General features: G+C 54.2%; 2 protein-coding genes across 2 annotated transcripts; one reads left to right on the top strand and one right to left on the bottom strand.

The window, feature by feature from the left end:
- Positions 1–2191: 2191 nt before the first annotated feature.
- ANGPTL6 (angiopoietin like 6) lies at positions 2192–9053 on the top strand. The gene is made up of 7 exons (XM_084781657.1): positions 2192–2274; positions 2574–2631; positions 3403–3954; positions 6089–6266; positions 7198–7385; positions 7465–7735; positions 8789–9053. The coding sequence occupies exons 2-7, from the start codon at positions 2584–2586 to the stop codon at positions 8977–8979; spliced, it is 1428 nt and encodes a 475-aa protein (XP_084637783.1). The 5' UTR covers positions 2192–2274; positions 2574–2583; the 3' UTR covers positions 8980–9053.
- A 37-nt stretch (positions 9054–9090) lies between these two features.
- Positions 9091–14634, bottom strand: SHFL (shiftless antiviral inhibitor of ribosomal frameshifting; the record flags this gene model as incomplete). The annotated part of the gene is made up of 8 exons (XM_084781658.1): positions 14321–14634; positions 13807–13930; positions 13607–13656; positions 11911–11949; positions 11632–11781; positions 9873–9976; positions 9581–9735; positions 9091–9320 (listed from the first exon to the last, which is right to left on the bottom strand). Exons 1-8 carry the CDS (start codon positions 14339–14341, stop codon positions 9091–9093), a joined length of 873 nt encoding a protein of 290 aa, XP_084637784.1. The 5' UTR covers positions 14342–14634.
- Positions 14635–15338: the final 704 nt, after the last annotated feature.

Genomic DNA, 15338 nt, shown 5'->3' with positions numbered 1-15338 from the left:
CTTTTCTGTGGCTTCTGCGGTTTCTTCTCTCTGCTGGTAATGGAGAAGCAAAGGGGCTTCTCCACAGTCCAGCACTGGCTGCTGCTTTCTATCCTAGAACAGGCCTTTCCTCTCTTGGCCCTGGAGTGTGCTCAGTTTTGGGGAGTTGAGAACCTTGCTAAGCAAGGAGAGGCCACTTTGCCCAGTGCAGGCCTGGTCAGGGGTCCTGGGTCTAGGGACCCAGGATCTCTATCTCTGGGAAGTGACGACATGGACTTTTCACTCTTGTTCTGTCGCTGTATGGGTTGACTGATATGAAAATGTGACTGTGTTGGAGAAAAACAGAGAGAATCTGTAATGAGACGTGTGAGCTTTGGTTGTGCTGACTGGAGTGTGTGCTGGATTGGACGGCCCTAATGCTGCTATGGCTACACAGGCCCAAGCTATTTTTCCTTTCCTTTCTTTTTTCTGGGTTTTTGGATACAAGGTTTCTCTGTGTAGCCTTGGCTGTCCTGGAACTAGCTCTGTAGACCAGGCTGGCCTCGAACTCATAGAGGTCCCCCTACTCCTGCCTCCCAAGTGCTGGAGGTGTGTGCCACCCCACCCAGTGATTGATTGTGGTGGATTGAATGCGGCTCACATATTTGAACATTTGATACCGAGGTGGCAGAACAGTTTGGGAAGGATTAGGAAGTGTGGCCTCATGGGAAGAGGTATGTCACTGAGGCTGGGCTTTGGGGGTTGCAAAAGGTCACTCCAAGCCCAGTGTCTTTCTCTGCCTCCTGCTGTGCATCAGCCCTCAGCCACTGCTCCAGGACCATGTCTGTCTGCTGCCACGCTCCCGCCGCGATGCTCATAGACTCACCCACCCTCTCAAACTGTAATCAAGCCCCCAGTTAAATGCTTTCTTGTCTAAGCTGCCTTGGTCATAGTGTCTCTTTACAGCAGCAGGACAGTGACTGAGACAACGGTCTAAAGCCAAGAGCCTCAGACAAACTCAGAAGCTCCCTGTATACTGGTAACACCTTGTCTGATAAGAAAGCCAACACAGTAGTGAAAACATCAGCAGGCAAGAGCCAGGAGAAGCCTGACAAGGCCCACATATGATTAAAAACATCTGCTGGCAGGCGTGGCGTCGGCGTCGTACGCCTTTAATCCCAGCACTAGGGAGGCAGAGGCAGGCGTATTGCTGTGAGTTCAAGGCCAGCCTGGTCTACAAAGTGAGTCCAGGACAGGCAAGGCTACACCAGAGAAAACTGTGTCGTGATAAACCAAAAACAAAACAAAACAAAAACAAAAATAACATTTGCTGGCATGCCTCAGCCCCGAAGAAGGAACAACACACAGATAAAAATTTCCACCCCATAGTTTTCTGTCCTCTAAAACCCAATCCTCCTGTACTTGGTACCGACTCCATTTCATTGTTGTAGTAAAAAGCACTCTGTTTCTGTTGGGGTCGGTTTCCTCTTCCTTTTATTCTCACATTGCCACCATCAGCCCAGATCTAACACTCCCCCCACACCACTCCCCCCCCCCTTTTTTTTTAAGATAGGGGCTCACTGGCTGGCTTGGAACTTCCCAAGATCTAATTGCCTCTACCTCCCGGGTACTGTGATTAAGCGTGCACCACCTCATCCTGAAGTTTTGTTTTTTTGTTTTTTTCCTTCTTGCAATACAGGGTACCAACCCAGGACCTTGCAGGTGTTCTACCACTGGGCCACACCCCAGCCCCTCACTCGGGGCATTAGGCAGTTGAGTCACACCCTAGCCTGGGTACTAGGATTAAATGAGAAATAAGTTTTGCCCCTTAAAGGTGTCCCCAACACTAGGGAGGTTGCTCACTGATAGCCATCATTATCAGTCCGGTATATCATGGTTGTCTGAGTCTGGATCTCACAAGAGCTACAAGAGCCCAGGGCCTCCCGTGCTCTGTGAACCTCTGACAGAAAGGAGGAAGCTGGTGGAGGGCAGTGGCCTCTCTTATCCTGCCCTGGAGGCCTGGACAAGGGGATCTGGCGTTTCTGCTCTGGGTTCTCACACTGGAAATACTAAATATTTACACTTGCTGTGCTCCCAGGCTCCATCCCAGGCCGGGGGGTGGGGGGATGGGGTGGGAGTGGGGGATGGGGGTGGGGGGCTGGGGTGGGGTGGGGTGAGGATGGGGGGGTGATTTCCAAGCCTCCTCCGGGCTTCTGTTCTTCCAGCCTCCTCTACTGAGACAGCTCAGAGGCCCCTCCCTCAGATTTTGTGCGCTTGCTGCAAACCTCACTGGAGTCAGCATCTGGGCCATGAGAGGTGAGCGTGGGCAGTGGACACAGGTAGATGCTGTTTGTCTAGAGACTCTCGGTCTTGATTTGGGGGTGTAGTGTGGTGGGATCTCAGGCCTCTTCTTTACTCCACGCATGCCAAAGAGATGCTTTACTCCCTGCCCAGTGCTTGGGAGCTCGGCCTGACGCGGGGCTGCTGTAGCTACCGCACCCTGCCTCGAACGCAGAAATGTCCACGGTTTCAAGTGCTTTGCTGTCCTCTGCTCCCTCCCGCCTCTTCCCTTCTATGCCACCCTCACAGGCCTCCTTGCTGTTTATTCTTTTCAGCACATCGGAAATGAGATCCGACCCCAGGACCTTTGCATTCATGCCTCCTTCTGAGCAAGTATGTGAGCCCGAGTGCCTGGGCGTGGTGGCATGAGGACCTAGGCGTGCCGTGAGCTCTGCGGGGGCAGGGATGGGGTCGTGAATAAGCTGGCTGAAGGCGCTGTGTGAAGCGTAGCATGGTGGCACGCCTGGACCATCTAGCGATGGGGACGCTCAGGCAGATCTCAAGTTCAGAACCAGTCTGGGCTACATGGTGACCATGAGTGAGGTCTAGGGTTTTAGACACACACACACACACACACACACACAGTGGTGACCATGAGTGAGGTCTAGGGTTTTACACACACACACACACACACACACACACTGGTGACCATGAGTTAGGTCTAGGGTTTTAGACACACACACACACACACACACACACACACACACACACACAATGGTGACCATGAGTTAGGTCTAGGGTTTTACACACACACACACACACAAACACACGGTGATGACCATGAGTGAAGTCTAGGGTTTTTCACACACACACACATAAGGTATTTTCCTGAGGTGGAAGCCACCGAAGGTTCTGAGGGCAGAGGGGTGATTGGGCCCAGGCTCAGGAGTCTGGAACCGGGGAATTCTGAGTGAAAACAGATGCTGCTTGCTGGATCAGCTATGGTAAAAAGTCTGAGCTGCAGCTAGCTCAGCTCTGTCGTCAAGTACTACCACGGGAGGCGAGGCCCGGGTATTAAGACTTCAGTGTCTTCCTTGGCTACCTGGGAGTTGTGAGACCAAACTGGGCTAAAACAGGTAATACCCTTCTCCTTCTCCGCTGCAGGTGGCCATGGGGGCTGCCAGGCTGCGCACACTGCAGCTGCTGGTCCTGCTGGGCGCTTGGCGGGCGCTCGGAGACGCCGCGCGGTGCCGCGTCACACTGGTAGTGTCCCCGCAGAAGGCGACTGGCGCCGTCTGCGGGAGCTCCGAAGCTGCCCACGACAGCGAACTGGCCGCGCTGCGCACGCGCGTGGGCCGCCACGAGGAGCTGCTGCGCGCGCTGCAAAGGCGAGCGGCAGAAGAAGATGCACTCGCAGGCGAGGTGCGCGCGCTGCGCGAGCACAGCCAGGACCTGAACGCGCGCCTGGGCCAGCTGCGCGCGCAACTGCAGCAGGAGGCGGGGGCGGAGCCTGACCCGGGGGCGGAGCCTGCGGCAGCGCTGGGTCTCCTAGCGGAGCGCGCTCTGGACGCCGAGGCCGAGGCTCGCCGGACGACGGCGCGCCTGCAGCAGGTGGACGCGCAGCTCCGCGAGCATGCGCAGCTCATGAGCCAGCACAGCAGCCTCCTCGACCGCCTGCAGCGCGCGTGCGCGGGTCCGGACCGCGGCCAGCAGCAGGTACCTCCGCTGGGGCACGTGTGTGTGTGTATATGTGTCACAGATCCCAAATCCGAAACCGTGCCTTTGGCGCCACCCACTGCTCATCCGGGTAAACAGCCGGGGAGAACCTCATCCACTGCATGAAAAATATTCATAGGTGCCTAGGCTCACACGGACTATCACCATAGACAAGGACTGTATATATTCTATTTAAAAAAGATTTATTTTCATCTTAATGTGTATGAGTGTTTTGCCTGCACGTATGTCTGTGCACCACGTGTGTGTGCAGTGTTCACGGAGGCCATGTGGATGGTGGGAATTGAACCTGGGTCCTCTGGAAGAGCAGCCAGTAGTCTTAACTGCTGAGCCAGCTCTCCAGCCCTAAGACAATATATTCTTGTCATGAGGCTTCTGCTTGTTTTTTGCAAAACAGCTTTTTGCTTGTTTTTTGAGACAGGGTTTCTGTGTAGTCATGGCTGTCCTAGAACTCACTTTGTAGGCCAGGCCGGCCATGAACTCGCAGAGAGCTGCCTGCCTCTGTCTCTTGTATCCCTGAGTGCTGGGATTAAAGGTGTGCACCACCACCGCCCAACTTTTAAAATTACTATTCATTTATTTATTGTACACATGGATCTTGGTTTCCCCTCCCTCTTCTCCTCCCAGCCCTACCCTCTCGCCTCACCTCCCTGCCATTCTCCCATGGGAGGCTTCTCATGGAGATCAAGCTGCTTTGACACTTCAGGTTGTAGTAGGACCAGGTACGTCTGTCTATCAAGGCAGCCCAATTAGGGGAAAGGGATCCCAAGGTGGGCACCAGAGTCACATACTGCTCCTGCTGTTTAGGAGTCCCACATGCTGAAAACTGAGCGGCACCTCTGTTGTGTGTGTGCAGAGGGCCCAGGGTAGTTGGTTCTGTATGTTTCCTTGTGTTGTTATTTTTGTTTGTTTGTTCATTTGTTTTTGAGACAGGCCTTCTGTCTGGCTGTCCTGGACTTGATTTGTAGACTAGGCTGTCTTTGAACTCACAGTGATCCAGTTGCTTCCGCCTGAGTGTTGGGATTAAAGGTGTGTGCAAGTATGCCTGTCAGTTTTGTTTTGTTTTGTTTTGTTTTTTAATTGAGACTGGGTCTCCTGCAGTCCAGCCTGGGTCCTAGCTCCTGTGTGGCTGAACATGACTTTGTTCCTCAAGTTCTGCCTTCTAGGCCCTGGGATGGCAGGCATGGGACAACAGACCTGGCTGGGTTTTCATCCCTGGTGGTTTTGGGGTCTCTGGGGCCTCCCCTATATGGTTCCTGCTGAACCACACCCCCACCATTGGCTCTGAATTTTGGATTAGTGATGATTCTGTAGATTTTCCTACTTCGTCCAAGGTCCATGTGCTCCCGCTCAGCAGACAGCTGCAGTGAAATGGGGGTCACCGGCACAGAGGAAGCCACCAGCACGGTGGGAATCAGCCCAGCTTCCTCTGCGCTCAAAAGCACAGAGCAGAGCAGGCATACCCACACCTGCAATCCCAGCATGTAGGGCGCAGAGGCAGGAGGGTTGTCACAAGGTCCAGGCTGGCCAGCTGGAGTGAGACCCCCTTCTCAAGCAGAAAACCCAGAACAAACCAAGTTCAGCAGGGGTGGGAGGTACCTCAGTGTGGAGGAGTGCTTGCTATGGACGCCTGAGGCCTGGCCTGCCTGCCTGTGGTGGGCAAACAGGTGGACTGCAGCTTGCTGGCTGCCAGGCCAACTCAGAGAGTGACAGAACAGGAAACCCAACCCCCTCTTTGCCCTCCTTGCTTGTGTTAGGATGGGTGGTGAAGCTGAGACACTGCTCTGCCTGATTTTCTGTTTATCTGGTAGGAAATTTAACCTATTGACTCTGCTTGTCATTGGTACCCTACCCCCAACCCCACCCCCACCCCCAGGTCAGGGGATGCCTGGCCTCTTCAGCTGAGAGAGTTTTTTGTTTTTTTTGTTTCTTTTTTGGAGACAGGTCTCTGTGTAGCCTTGGCTGTCCTGGACTCACTTTGTAGACCAGGCTGGCTTCGAACTCACGGAGATCTGCCTGCCTCTGCCTTCTGAGTGCTGGGATTAAAGGCGTGCGCCACCACCATGCCTGGCTCAGCTGAGAGTTAATATAATTATGTCTGATTGTATGGCCCCAGGTCCTGCCACTGCCCTTGGTGCCTTTGGTTCCTCTGAGTCTAGTGGGCAGTGCCAGCAACACCAGCAGGAGGCTAGACCAAACTCCAGAGCACCAGAGAGACCAGAATTTGAGACAGCAGGGGCCTCCATCTTCTCCCCTGCCCACAGGACACCTTGCTGTCCCTACCAGGCCAGTGGGTAAGTCAAGGCAGGCCAGCTGGGAGGTGTCTGGCCGGGGGTTCCAGTGCCATGTGGGTAGATGAAAATACTAAGAGTTAGGATTTGGCTCCTAGTGTGAGGACTAGGATAAGGGGAGTAAGAAGAAAGCCTTGGGCTGGAGAGATGGCTCAGAGGTTAAGAGCACTGATTGCTCTTCCAAAGGTCCTGAGTTCAATTCCCAGCAACCACATGGTGGCTCACAACCATCGATCATGAGATCTGGTGCCCTCTTTTGGCCTGCAGGTGTAATGCAGGCAGAGTGCTGTATAGATAATAAATAAATAAATCTGAAAAAAAAAAAAGAAAGAAAGAAAAAAGAAAGGCTTATTAGTCTGTGTGAAGAACAGGCCGGATATGTGGTAGAGTAGCAAGGTCTTCAGTTGCCTTCCAACAGTACAGAAACAAAACAAGACCAGTCCTTTTACTATAGCATGAAAATAGGAAGAGAAAACAGGGTTTCTCTGTGTATCCCAGGCTGTCCTGGAACCCGCTCTGTAGACCAGGCTGAGAGTAAAGGCGTGTACCACCACTGGGGCACTCTTATTTTGATGAGGGCATGAGAGCTTAGGACTGCTCTTTTGGTGAGAAGCTGACTCATAGGGCCATGTTTACTGAGAGAAGAGGGACTGGTAAGAATATGGCTCTCTCTTGGGTGGAGATAGAGGAGGACTTTTAGGGCTGGAGAGATGGCTCAGTGGTTAAGAGCACTGACTGCACTTCCAGAGGTCCTGAGTTCAATTCCCAGCAACTACATGGTGGCTCACAACCATCTATAATGTGATCTGATGCATACTGTATACATAATAAATAAATCTTAAAAAAAAAAAAAAAGAAGAAGAGGACTTTTATTTGGGTAAGGGGATTGTGACCCAGTGAGGCATTGGTTGGCTCAGTCTGTACCTTGCCACAGGCCCATGGAGGGATTGTGCAGAGGCTCACGGGGCAGGCCACCTGCAGAGCGGCGTGTATGAGCTGCGGCTGGGCCGGCGAGTGGTGTCCGTGTGGTGTGAACAGCAGCAGGAGGGCGGCGGCTGGACCGTCATCCAGAGGCGGCAAGATGGCTCTGTCAATTTCTTCACCAACTGGCAGCACTACAAGGTGGGTGCTCGTGGCAGGGGTGACAGACATTGTGCTGGGTGTGGGAGGAGAACCCGTCCTGTTCCTCCTGTCCTTCCAGGTGGGCTTTGGGCGGCCAGACGGGGAATACTGGCTGGGCTTGGAACCTGTGCATCAAGTGACCAGCCGTGGGGACCACGAGCTGCTGATACTCCTAGAGGACTGGGGGGGCCGCAGGGCACGCGCCCACTATGACAGCTTCTCCTTGGAACCGGAGAGTGACCACTACCGTCTGCGGCTTGGCCAGTACCACGGTGATGCTGGAGATTCTCTCTCCTGGCACAACGACAAACCTTTCAGCACTGTGGATAGGGACCGAGACTCCTATTCTGGTAAGGAGCACTTTTATTCTGGTGGGAGGGCAAGTATGGCAGCGGTGTGGGGGTGGGGTGGGGGACAGGACGACTGCTGTTCTGGTTAGAGAGAAAAGTTGTAAAGTTCTCCCTTCTGGGAGGCTGGAGACGGCTCATTAGCTAACAGCACATACTGTTCTTTCTGGGTTCGGTTCTCAGCACCCACACTAGGTAGCTCCTAACAGCTTGTAACCCTAGCACCAGGGGATCTCCTAGCCTCTGTGGGCACCTACACTAAAAATAAACACAAAGTTTGCCTTGTGGCAAGTTGCGTGTGGCGGGAAAGGGCTGCCATCCCAGCTCCAGGAGATAGAGGCCCGAGGAACAGGAGTTCTAGGGCATCCTTGGCATGGCAAGTTCAAGGTCAGCCTGGGCTACAGGATACCCCGTCTCAGAAAGAAACTCCCATAAGGCTAAGTACCTCAGCGTTCAGGAAGTTTCCGTGCTAACTAGAGAACAAGAGGCAGGGAGCCCAGAGTCCTTCTCTGATGACTAACTAGGGACCCTGGCACCCTATACGGTTCAGAGGGTTGAGAATGAAAGCTAAGCTTCCTTTAATGCAGGGACAGAGCTGGCCCCCTATGCAATCTAAGCTGTATCCCCAGTCTATGTTTGTTTATTTTTGAGATAGATCTCACTATGGAGCCCAGGCTGGTCTGAAACTCCAGACTGTCTTGCCTCTGCCTCCCACGTACTGAGATTACAGGTGTGTGCCAGTGCCCCTAGAAGTAGAAACAATGCAGGAACCCCCTCCCGGCCCCGCCAAAGGAACGAAGGATAGAGCACTACTTTGCAGAAAGTACGGGAAAGGCATGCCTCTTATTTTGGTAAGGAGATAAGAGAATTAAGGCTATTACTCTGAAGAAGAAAGGGAGAAGCCAGAGCCTTTTATTTGGTGACAAGGTGGAGGGTCAGGGCTTCTATTCAATACGATAGGGAAAGTTGAGGGATGCTTGCAAAAGCTTTGCCCAAAGAAGTGCTGGCAGAGACTTTTAATTTGGTGGAAACACACATTCTCTCTCTCCCCCTCAGGTAACTGTGCCCTGTACCATCGCGGGGGCTGGTGGTACCATGCCTGTGCCCACTCCAACCTCAATGGCGTATGGTATCATGGAGGTCATTACCGGAGCCGCTACCAGGACGGGGTCTACTGGGCTGAGTTCCGCGGTGGGGCGTACTCTCTGAAGAAGGCTGTTATGTTGACCCGGCTTGTGCGGTTGTGACTGTCCCATGAGTAACCCCAAGGGTGTTCCTATCTCCTTGAGCTGGTATCTTATAACAACACAAGGTGTCCACACAGAGTGTCTGTCTTTCCTGGGTGCGCCTGGCTAGGGTCACTCTCGGGGCCCGCCATCCCCTTCCTCTTCCTCTTCCTCCTCCTCCTCTTCCTTCAGGTCCTCCAGGATGAGACGGTCCAGGTCATCCAGGAGGCCGCCTTGGCTCAGGCACGTGGCCACCGTGGAGCCGCTGCTGATGTGGGGGTTGCTGGGGTGCAGCACTTTGGGGAGGTGGTTCTGCTTACGGCTTTTGGGGTGGGCACAGGATGTCCCAGGCACATGGGGCTCTAGGGGAAGAAGAGTTGCTGAGGTCCCCTGAGACTCTGGGGCCCTGTAGGGTGACCCGCTGGAGCCGAATGACACAGAGGTCCTAAAACTTACAGGTGTCGAAACTCGCTAGGGAAGTGGGAACTTGGTGACAAAAACAGACTCATGGGTAGTGGGGACCATGGGCTTGACAGGCTGGACACTCCATGGGAGGAGAGAGCAGCCCCAGGGGTCAGTTCCACAGGGGATGCAGAATGTAGGGTGCATTCCAGGGCCTCACCTCTCCGGTTGTAGCAATCTGCAGCTGAGCAGGAGTGGGTGTGAGTGCTGCGCCGATCCAGGTCACGGTCCCAGCGTGGGGGCAGGATCCGAGTGGGATACACAGGGAAGCCGCACCCGTAGCAGGGTGATGGGGACCCCATCTGTGCCCAGCCCCTGGGGGCCACAGGGCTGTGAGGGGCTGAGGGGCGGCTGGGCCCAGGGGACGGGAGGAGGGACTTGGCTGGGACAGGGCTGACAGGTGGGTTGGGGTGGGCACAGGGCTGAGGGTAGGACGGGGTCTGGGCCCTCACCGGAAGTTGTGGCGACACTTTGGGCAGTGGAACTCTGCCAGGCCCCACATCTTGTCTGCCGGCACTGGTTCATACCGCTTCCGACACTTGCGACACCGTGACACCTGAGGAGGGAGGGAGGGAACCAGATCAGTCAGGGCCAAGGTCCAGGGCTCAGCTAGGGTCTCACGTGGTCCGAGCTCTTTTCAACTCCTGATCCTCCTGCTTCCACCTTTCAAGTGCTGGGATGACAGGAGCTGTTGGAAACGAGGAAGTGGGGGGGGGCGGCGGGGGGGGGGGGGAGCAGCCAGCTCTAGGGAGCCAGGGAGGATTCATGGAAGCCGGGGCGGGGGGGGGGGGGGGGGGGGGAAGGAGGGGCGCCTGTGTCCCTGTGCCTGGAACGTGGCGTTGGGGAAGGAATCAGGGCTTCATGAGTGCTAGGCTGACACTGTATTAATGGAGCCACAGCCTCAGCTTTTATCAGACGCACACTAATAATCCAGAGGTTAGGATGCCAAGCCAGGCATGGCAGTGTACGCCTTTAATTCCAGCACTTGGCCAGGCAGATCTCTGAGTTCCAGGCCAGCCACGACTACATAGAGAGGCCCTGTCTAACAAAAAAAGAACGAAGGAAGGAAGAATAGAGGTTAGGAAACCAGGTTTGGGTTTGATTTGTGCCATAGCTGTCAAAGCCAAGTTCAAGGATGGATGACTTCAGTTGGATGTTGAAGCTGGGTTCGCCTACCACACGTGAAGCCCCTGGCTAGGAGCCCAGCCCCACAAGAACCAGCTGTGGAGGCATAATGAGTCTGAGACCAGCTTGGACTACATAAAACCCTCTCAAAAACAAGCAAGCAAGCAAACAAACAACCCTCAAAGAAACCCAAACCAAATCAAACCAAGGGGCTGGGGAGATGGCTCAATGGTTAAGAGCACTTGTTTTTTCTGCAGGGGGTCCAGGTCCAATTCCCAGCACCCACATGACATTGTGGTCACAGACATGTATATGAGCAAAATACTAATAGGCATAAAATAAATAAACCTAAAAAAAAAATAAACACAAAAGGGTAAAGAGATGGCTCAGTGGGTAAAGTGCCTACTATGCCGCTGGGACTGAGTTCAAGTCCACAGTGCCCATTAGAAAAGCCAGGCATAGGGGTTGGGGATTTAGCTCAGTGGTAGAGTGCTTGCTTAGCAAGTGCAAGGCCCTGCATTCGGTCCTCTGCTCTGGAAGAAAGAAAGAAAGGAAGAAAAGCGAGGCATAGCTAAACGCACCTATAACCCTAGTGCTGGGAAAGCGGAGACAAGATGCTTGCTTGCTGGCGAACCCTTTAACTGAACTGATGAGCCCCAGGGTTCAATGAAAGGCCCTGCCTCAAAAAACAAGGAAGAGGGCAACTAAGAAACACATCCGGGATCTAGAGAGATGGTTCAAAGGTTAAGAGCACTGACTGCTCTTCCAAAGGTCCTGAGTTCAATTCCCCGCAACCACATGGTGGCTCACAACCATCTATAATGTAATCTGATGCCCTCTTCTGGCATGTATCTGTACATGTACATGCACACAGAGCATTGTATTCGTAATAATAAATAAATCTTAAAAAAAAAAGAAACACATCCACCACCAAACTCTGGCCTACACTTGCATGTACACAAACATACACACACACATACACGACCCCCCCCCCCAATTGATAACCTTCAGTCAGAAACATAATTTCTGGACACAGAGGTCAGAAATGAGATATGGGAGGGAATCAAGCCACATCTAGGGTACCACCTCCTTCCTCTGGGGCACACGGCGCCACCACACATGGTCACAGGAAGAGCAGGCAAACTGTCGATCCACGGCAGGTATGAGGTCGTCTTGGGCTCTTTGGAACATTCGAAGATTGGCTTCCGTCAGGGGCAGCAGAGAGGTGGCCACTGCCTGCAACATGGATGGATGCAGACGAAAAAAATCACCTGTGCCTCTAGATCCCACAGTGAACATCCTCCCTCCTGCCCCACGCATAGGTGGGGCATCCGCTCCTGCATCTCATCCCAGCCACCAACGCACCTGGATATCTCGGTCTTGCTTCATGTCCTCCGGTGGGTCCTGAGGGGAGATACAGAAGGGGAGGGCAGAAACCAGAAAAGATCTTGGGGTGCTACACCTTTGTTTAGAGGGGAGAAGCCCCTGTATGGGGCTCCTGGCTTAGAGACGGGATCCTGGCTCTATATACAAAGATGAAACATTGTTGCCGGTGTTGAGAGCACGCCAGTTAGCAACTTGAGCTGGGTCAGGTGGCACAGGGATGTCATTCAAGCTACTTGGGAGGGTGAGGCAGGGTTACGAGTAAATAGAGTAAATAGCCGAGGGAGGGGGCCGGCTCCCCGTTAGAGCCCTTGCCTACAAAGTATGAAGTCCCAAGTTCAATCCCCAGTACTGTAAAAATACACAAAAGCACAAACAATGTCCCAAATAGCCTTGACAAGTGAAGACATTTGCTATTCTAATTTCCCAGATGGTCCTGAATCTAAAATCACTCAGCGAGCATGGCCCATGGAACCCAGAGCCCTGAATGACCTGCAGAGGCCACACATGTGACACCTGGCCTCTGTATGGCTATGTGTGTCCCCGTGTACGTGTACACACATGTGGCGCCCATGGAGGCCAGGAGAGGGTGTCAGATCCCCTGGGACTGAGGTGGTTGTGAGCTGTCCCGTGTGGACGCTGGGAATTGAACTCAGGACCTCTGTGAGAGCAGCAAGTGCTCTTAACAGCTCAGCCATCTCTCTGCTCCCTGGCCACATGGCTTTAAAATGTTCAGGGCTTTGAGGCTTGCAAACACTATTGCTTCCTGCTGGGGGACCATCGTCACGTCCCTCTTTCTGTGTGGGTCCTCACAAGGGGACCCCTCAAAGCACAAGTTTCGTTCCGAGTGGCTAGAGGTTGAATCTCTGAAGTGAACTGCTGGTCTCGGGAACCTGGTGAATGTCCTGACCCTGGGCTGTGCTCGCCTGTAGCTGGATTGCTTCCTGGGACCATAAGGAAGGGTATGAGATGAACCTACGGGCGCTCTCCATGAAGGCTACTTGCTGCTATTATTATTATTTTTATCATATTGCGTATAGACCTAAGCCTATAGAATACTATTTGTTGGATTCTTTTAGGTGCCCAGCGAGGTGGTGCAAGCCTTGACTCCCAGCACCTGGGAAGTAGAGGCAAGTGGATCTCTGAGTTCAAAGCCAGCCTGGCCTATATAGTGAGTTCCAGGACAGTTCAGGGCTACATGGGACACTGTCTCAAACAAAACAAAACTCTGGTATGTCTGTCTGTCTGTCTTTCTTTCTCTTTTGGTTTTTTCGAGACAGAGGTTTTTTTTCTCTGTAGCCTGGCTATCCTGGACTCACGGTGATCCTCCTGCCTCTGCCTCCCAAGTGCTGGGATTAAAGGCGTTGCTCCACCACGTCCGGCTCTGGTGTGTCTTTCAAGCAAGTTAAACAGACAGGTCCAGCTACGGAAGCTTAGAAGCAAAACAACCATATTGCATTGATAGATTCATCCCTTTTCCTCCAATCAGATCTCTTTCCTTCCCAGCTCAAGTCAGCCCAGTCTTTCTTCTAGCGCAAGGGACATCCAGGACCTCCACTTGAGGTAATCAGCTTACACATAATGAGCGCCTCCTGAATGCAGGCTGCTTGAGAGGGCAGGCTGCCCAAGAGGAAGGAGATTCTCCCCTTCCTGTGAGAAGAGAGGCAAGATAGGTTACCTGAGCGTCCAAATCGTTGCTCAGCTCCTGTCCATCTTTCTGCTTGACACCTAGTGGGAGAATATGGGAGGGGCTCTTGAAGGGTGTGTAGGAGTTTCAGGCGGCTGGAAAACCTCCACTCAAGGGGAGCCAGGGTCGCTAAAGCGCTACCGCGATTGTTAAACCACACCCACTCAGTGTTCACCCCAAGGCTGACTCACCATACACGATAGAACGCCCTACTCCGGTGTGGTCGCTGCCAAACTTCCTCATAAGAACCCCTGCCTTCTTGGGGGACACTTTTCCATGAAACTTCTCCCGGAGGCGCCTGACGCTCTTCTCCAACTGGGAGGGATGGGGGGTGAATTCTGGTGTTGGGGGGCGACCAGGAGCGCCGCCCGCACCTTTATTCTCCTGAACATGACCCTGGCTTCTGGTCTCCGCATCCCCCTCCCCCCTCCCTTTAAGCCATTTCCTGGAAAAATCCAAAGTTCTCCAAGCATTGGGGGGGTGGGGGGATGGTGGAGACTGCGGCGCGTCCCAGCCTCCCCCGTGCGAAATTTGCGGTCTGGCGGTATGTGTGTGGCGGGATGCAGGCCAGGCTACCCACTTTGCTTCTGACCTCTGACCCGCAGCCCCGCTTTGCCCGGGGATGGAGGAGGGAGGCGGCCCGGGTAGCGGTGTCCCCGGGAGCCCTCTCCGCGCGGCCTGTCGCCGGTGGCGCGGCTGTCCTACCTCCACGCCATCCTGAGCCATGGTGGCCGGTGCACACCTGGCCGCGCCTGGGTCCGGGCCCCGCAGGGCTGGGTGGCGCCGGCGCGGCTCCGCCTCCCTCGGGCCCCTCTTTCGGTTTCGTTTCTGCGCGAAGCTGGGGACCCCGCGGGGACCCCGCCCTGGCCGTGAGGCCGCGCGTCTACTCGCGCGCCCGGCGGTGCTCCCGGTCGGTGCTCCCGGGCCTCGGCGCGCGCCTCACCGCGTCCTGCGCAGCAGCGCGTCGGGGCCGGGGATGCAGCGCGCGGCCTCTGCAGTCGGTCACATGTCCCCACGCTGCGCGGGGTCCGCGTCTTCACGTCCCCCGTGGGGGCGGGGCCGCACCGCTCCGCCGCGGGTGTAGGTGCTCCCGCGCTGCTCCTCCCACGCAGAACCCAAAGCTTCTTAGGAACCCCAGAGCTCTTTCCTATACTCAGCGGCTCCAACCCCTGCAGCATCTCTTCCTATAACTCCCTCCCAGCCTCAGTTTTCCCTTCTGTGAAATGGGCATTCAAGCCAGGCATGGTAACACACCTCTCACCCCAGCATTTGGAAGGTGGGGGCAGAAAGATCAGTTCAAGGTTGTCCTAGTCTACGTAGGACTTTTATTTAAAAAGAAAGAAAGAAAGGAAAGGAAAAGAAAGAAAAGAGAAGGGAGGATAGCCTAGAACAAAATGAAAAAACTTTTTTGGGGGCAAGCTTTACAGATTTCTCAAGCGGAGAATGGGCCCCAGATTCTAAGAGGCCTGGATTTTTTCCTGGGTTCAAATCCCTTCTTCCCGGTCACTCTCTTCCTTGGCCCTTTTTGTACAGAGGTTGGGGCTCACTGTGATCCAGGAGCGCAGAAATCTTTGACTCCTGTCGACAGTCAGGGTGGATGCGGCAGGTGCAGATAATGGTTTAACAGCGAAAACGGAGTAAACAGCAGAGAGCAGGAAATGGAAACTGATCTGCCCACCCCCTCTACCTCTTTTCAGGGCCCCGCAGTTTCAATGGCGGCTCC

Source organism: Acomys minous, assembly GCF_964271855.1.
Source record: "Acomys minous genome assembly, chromosome: 5".
NCBI lineage: Eukaryota > Metazoa > Chordata > Mammalia > Rodentia > Muridae > Acomys > Acomys minous.
The sequence above is the reverse complement of the archived record's forward strand: the minus strand, read 5'-3'. Positions and strand labels throughout refer to the sequence as shown.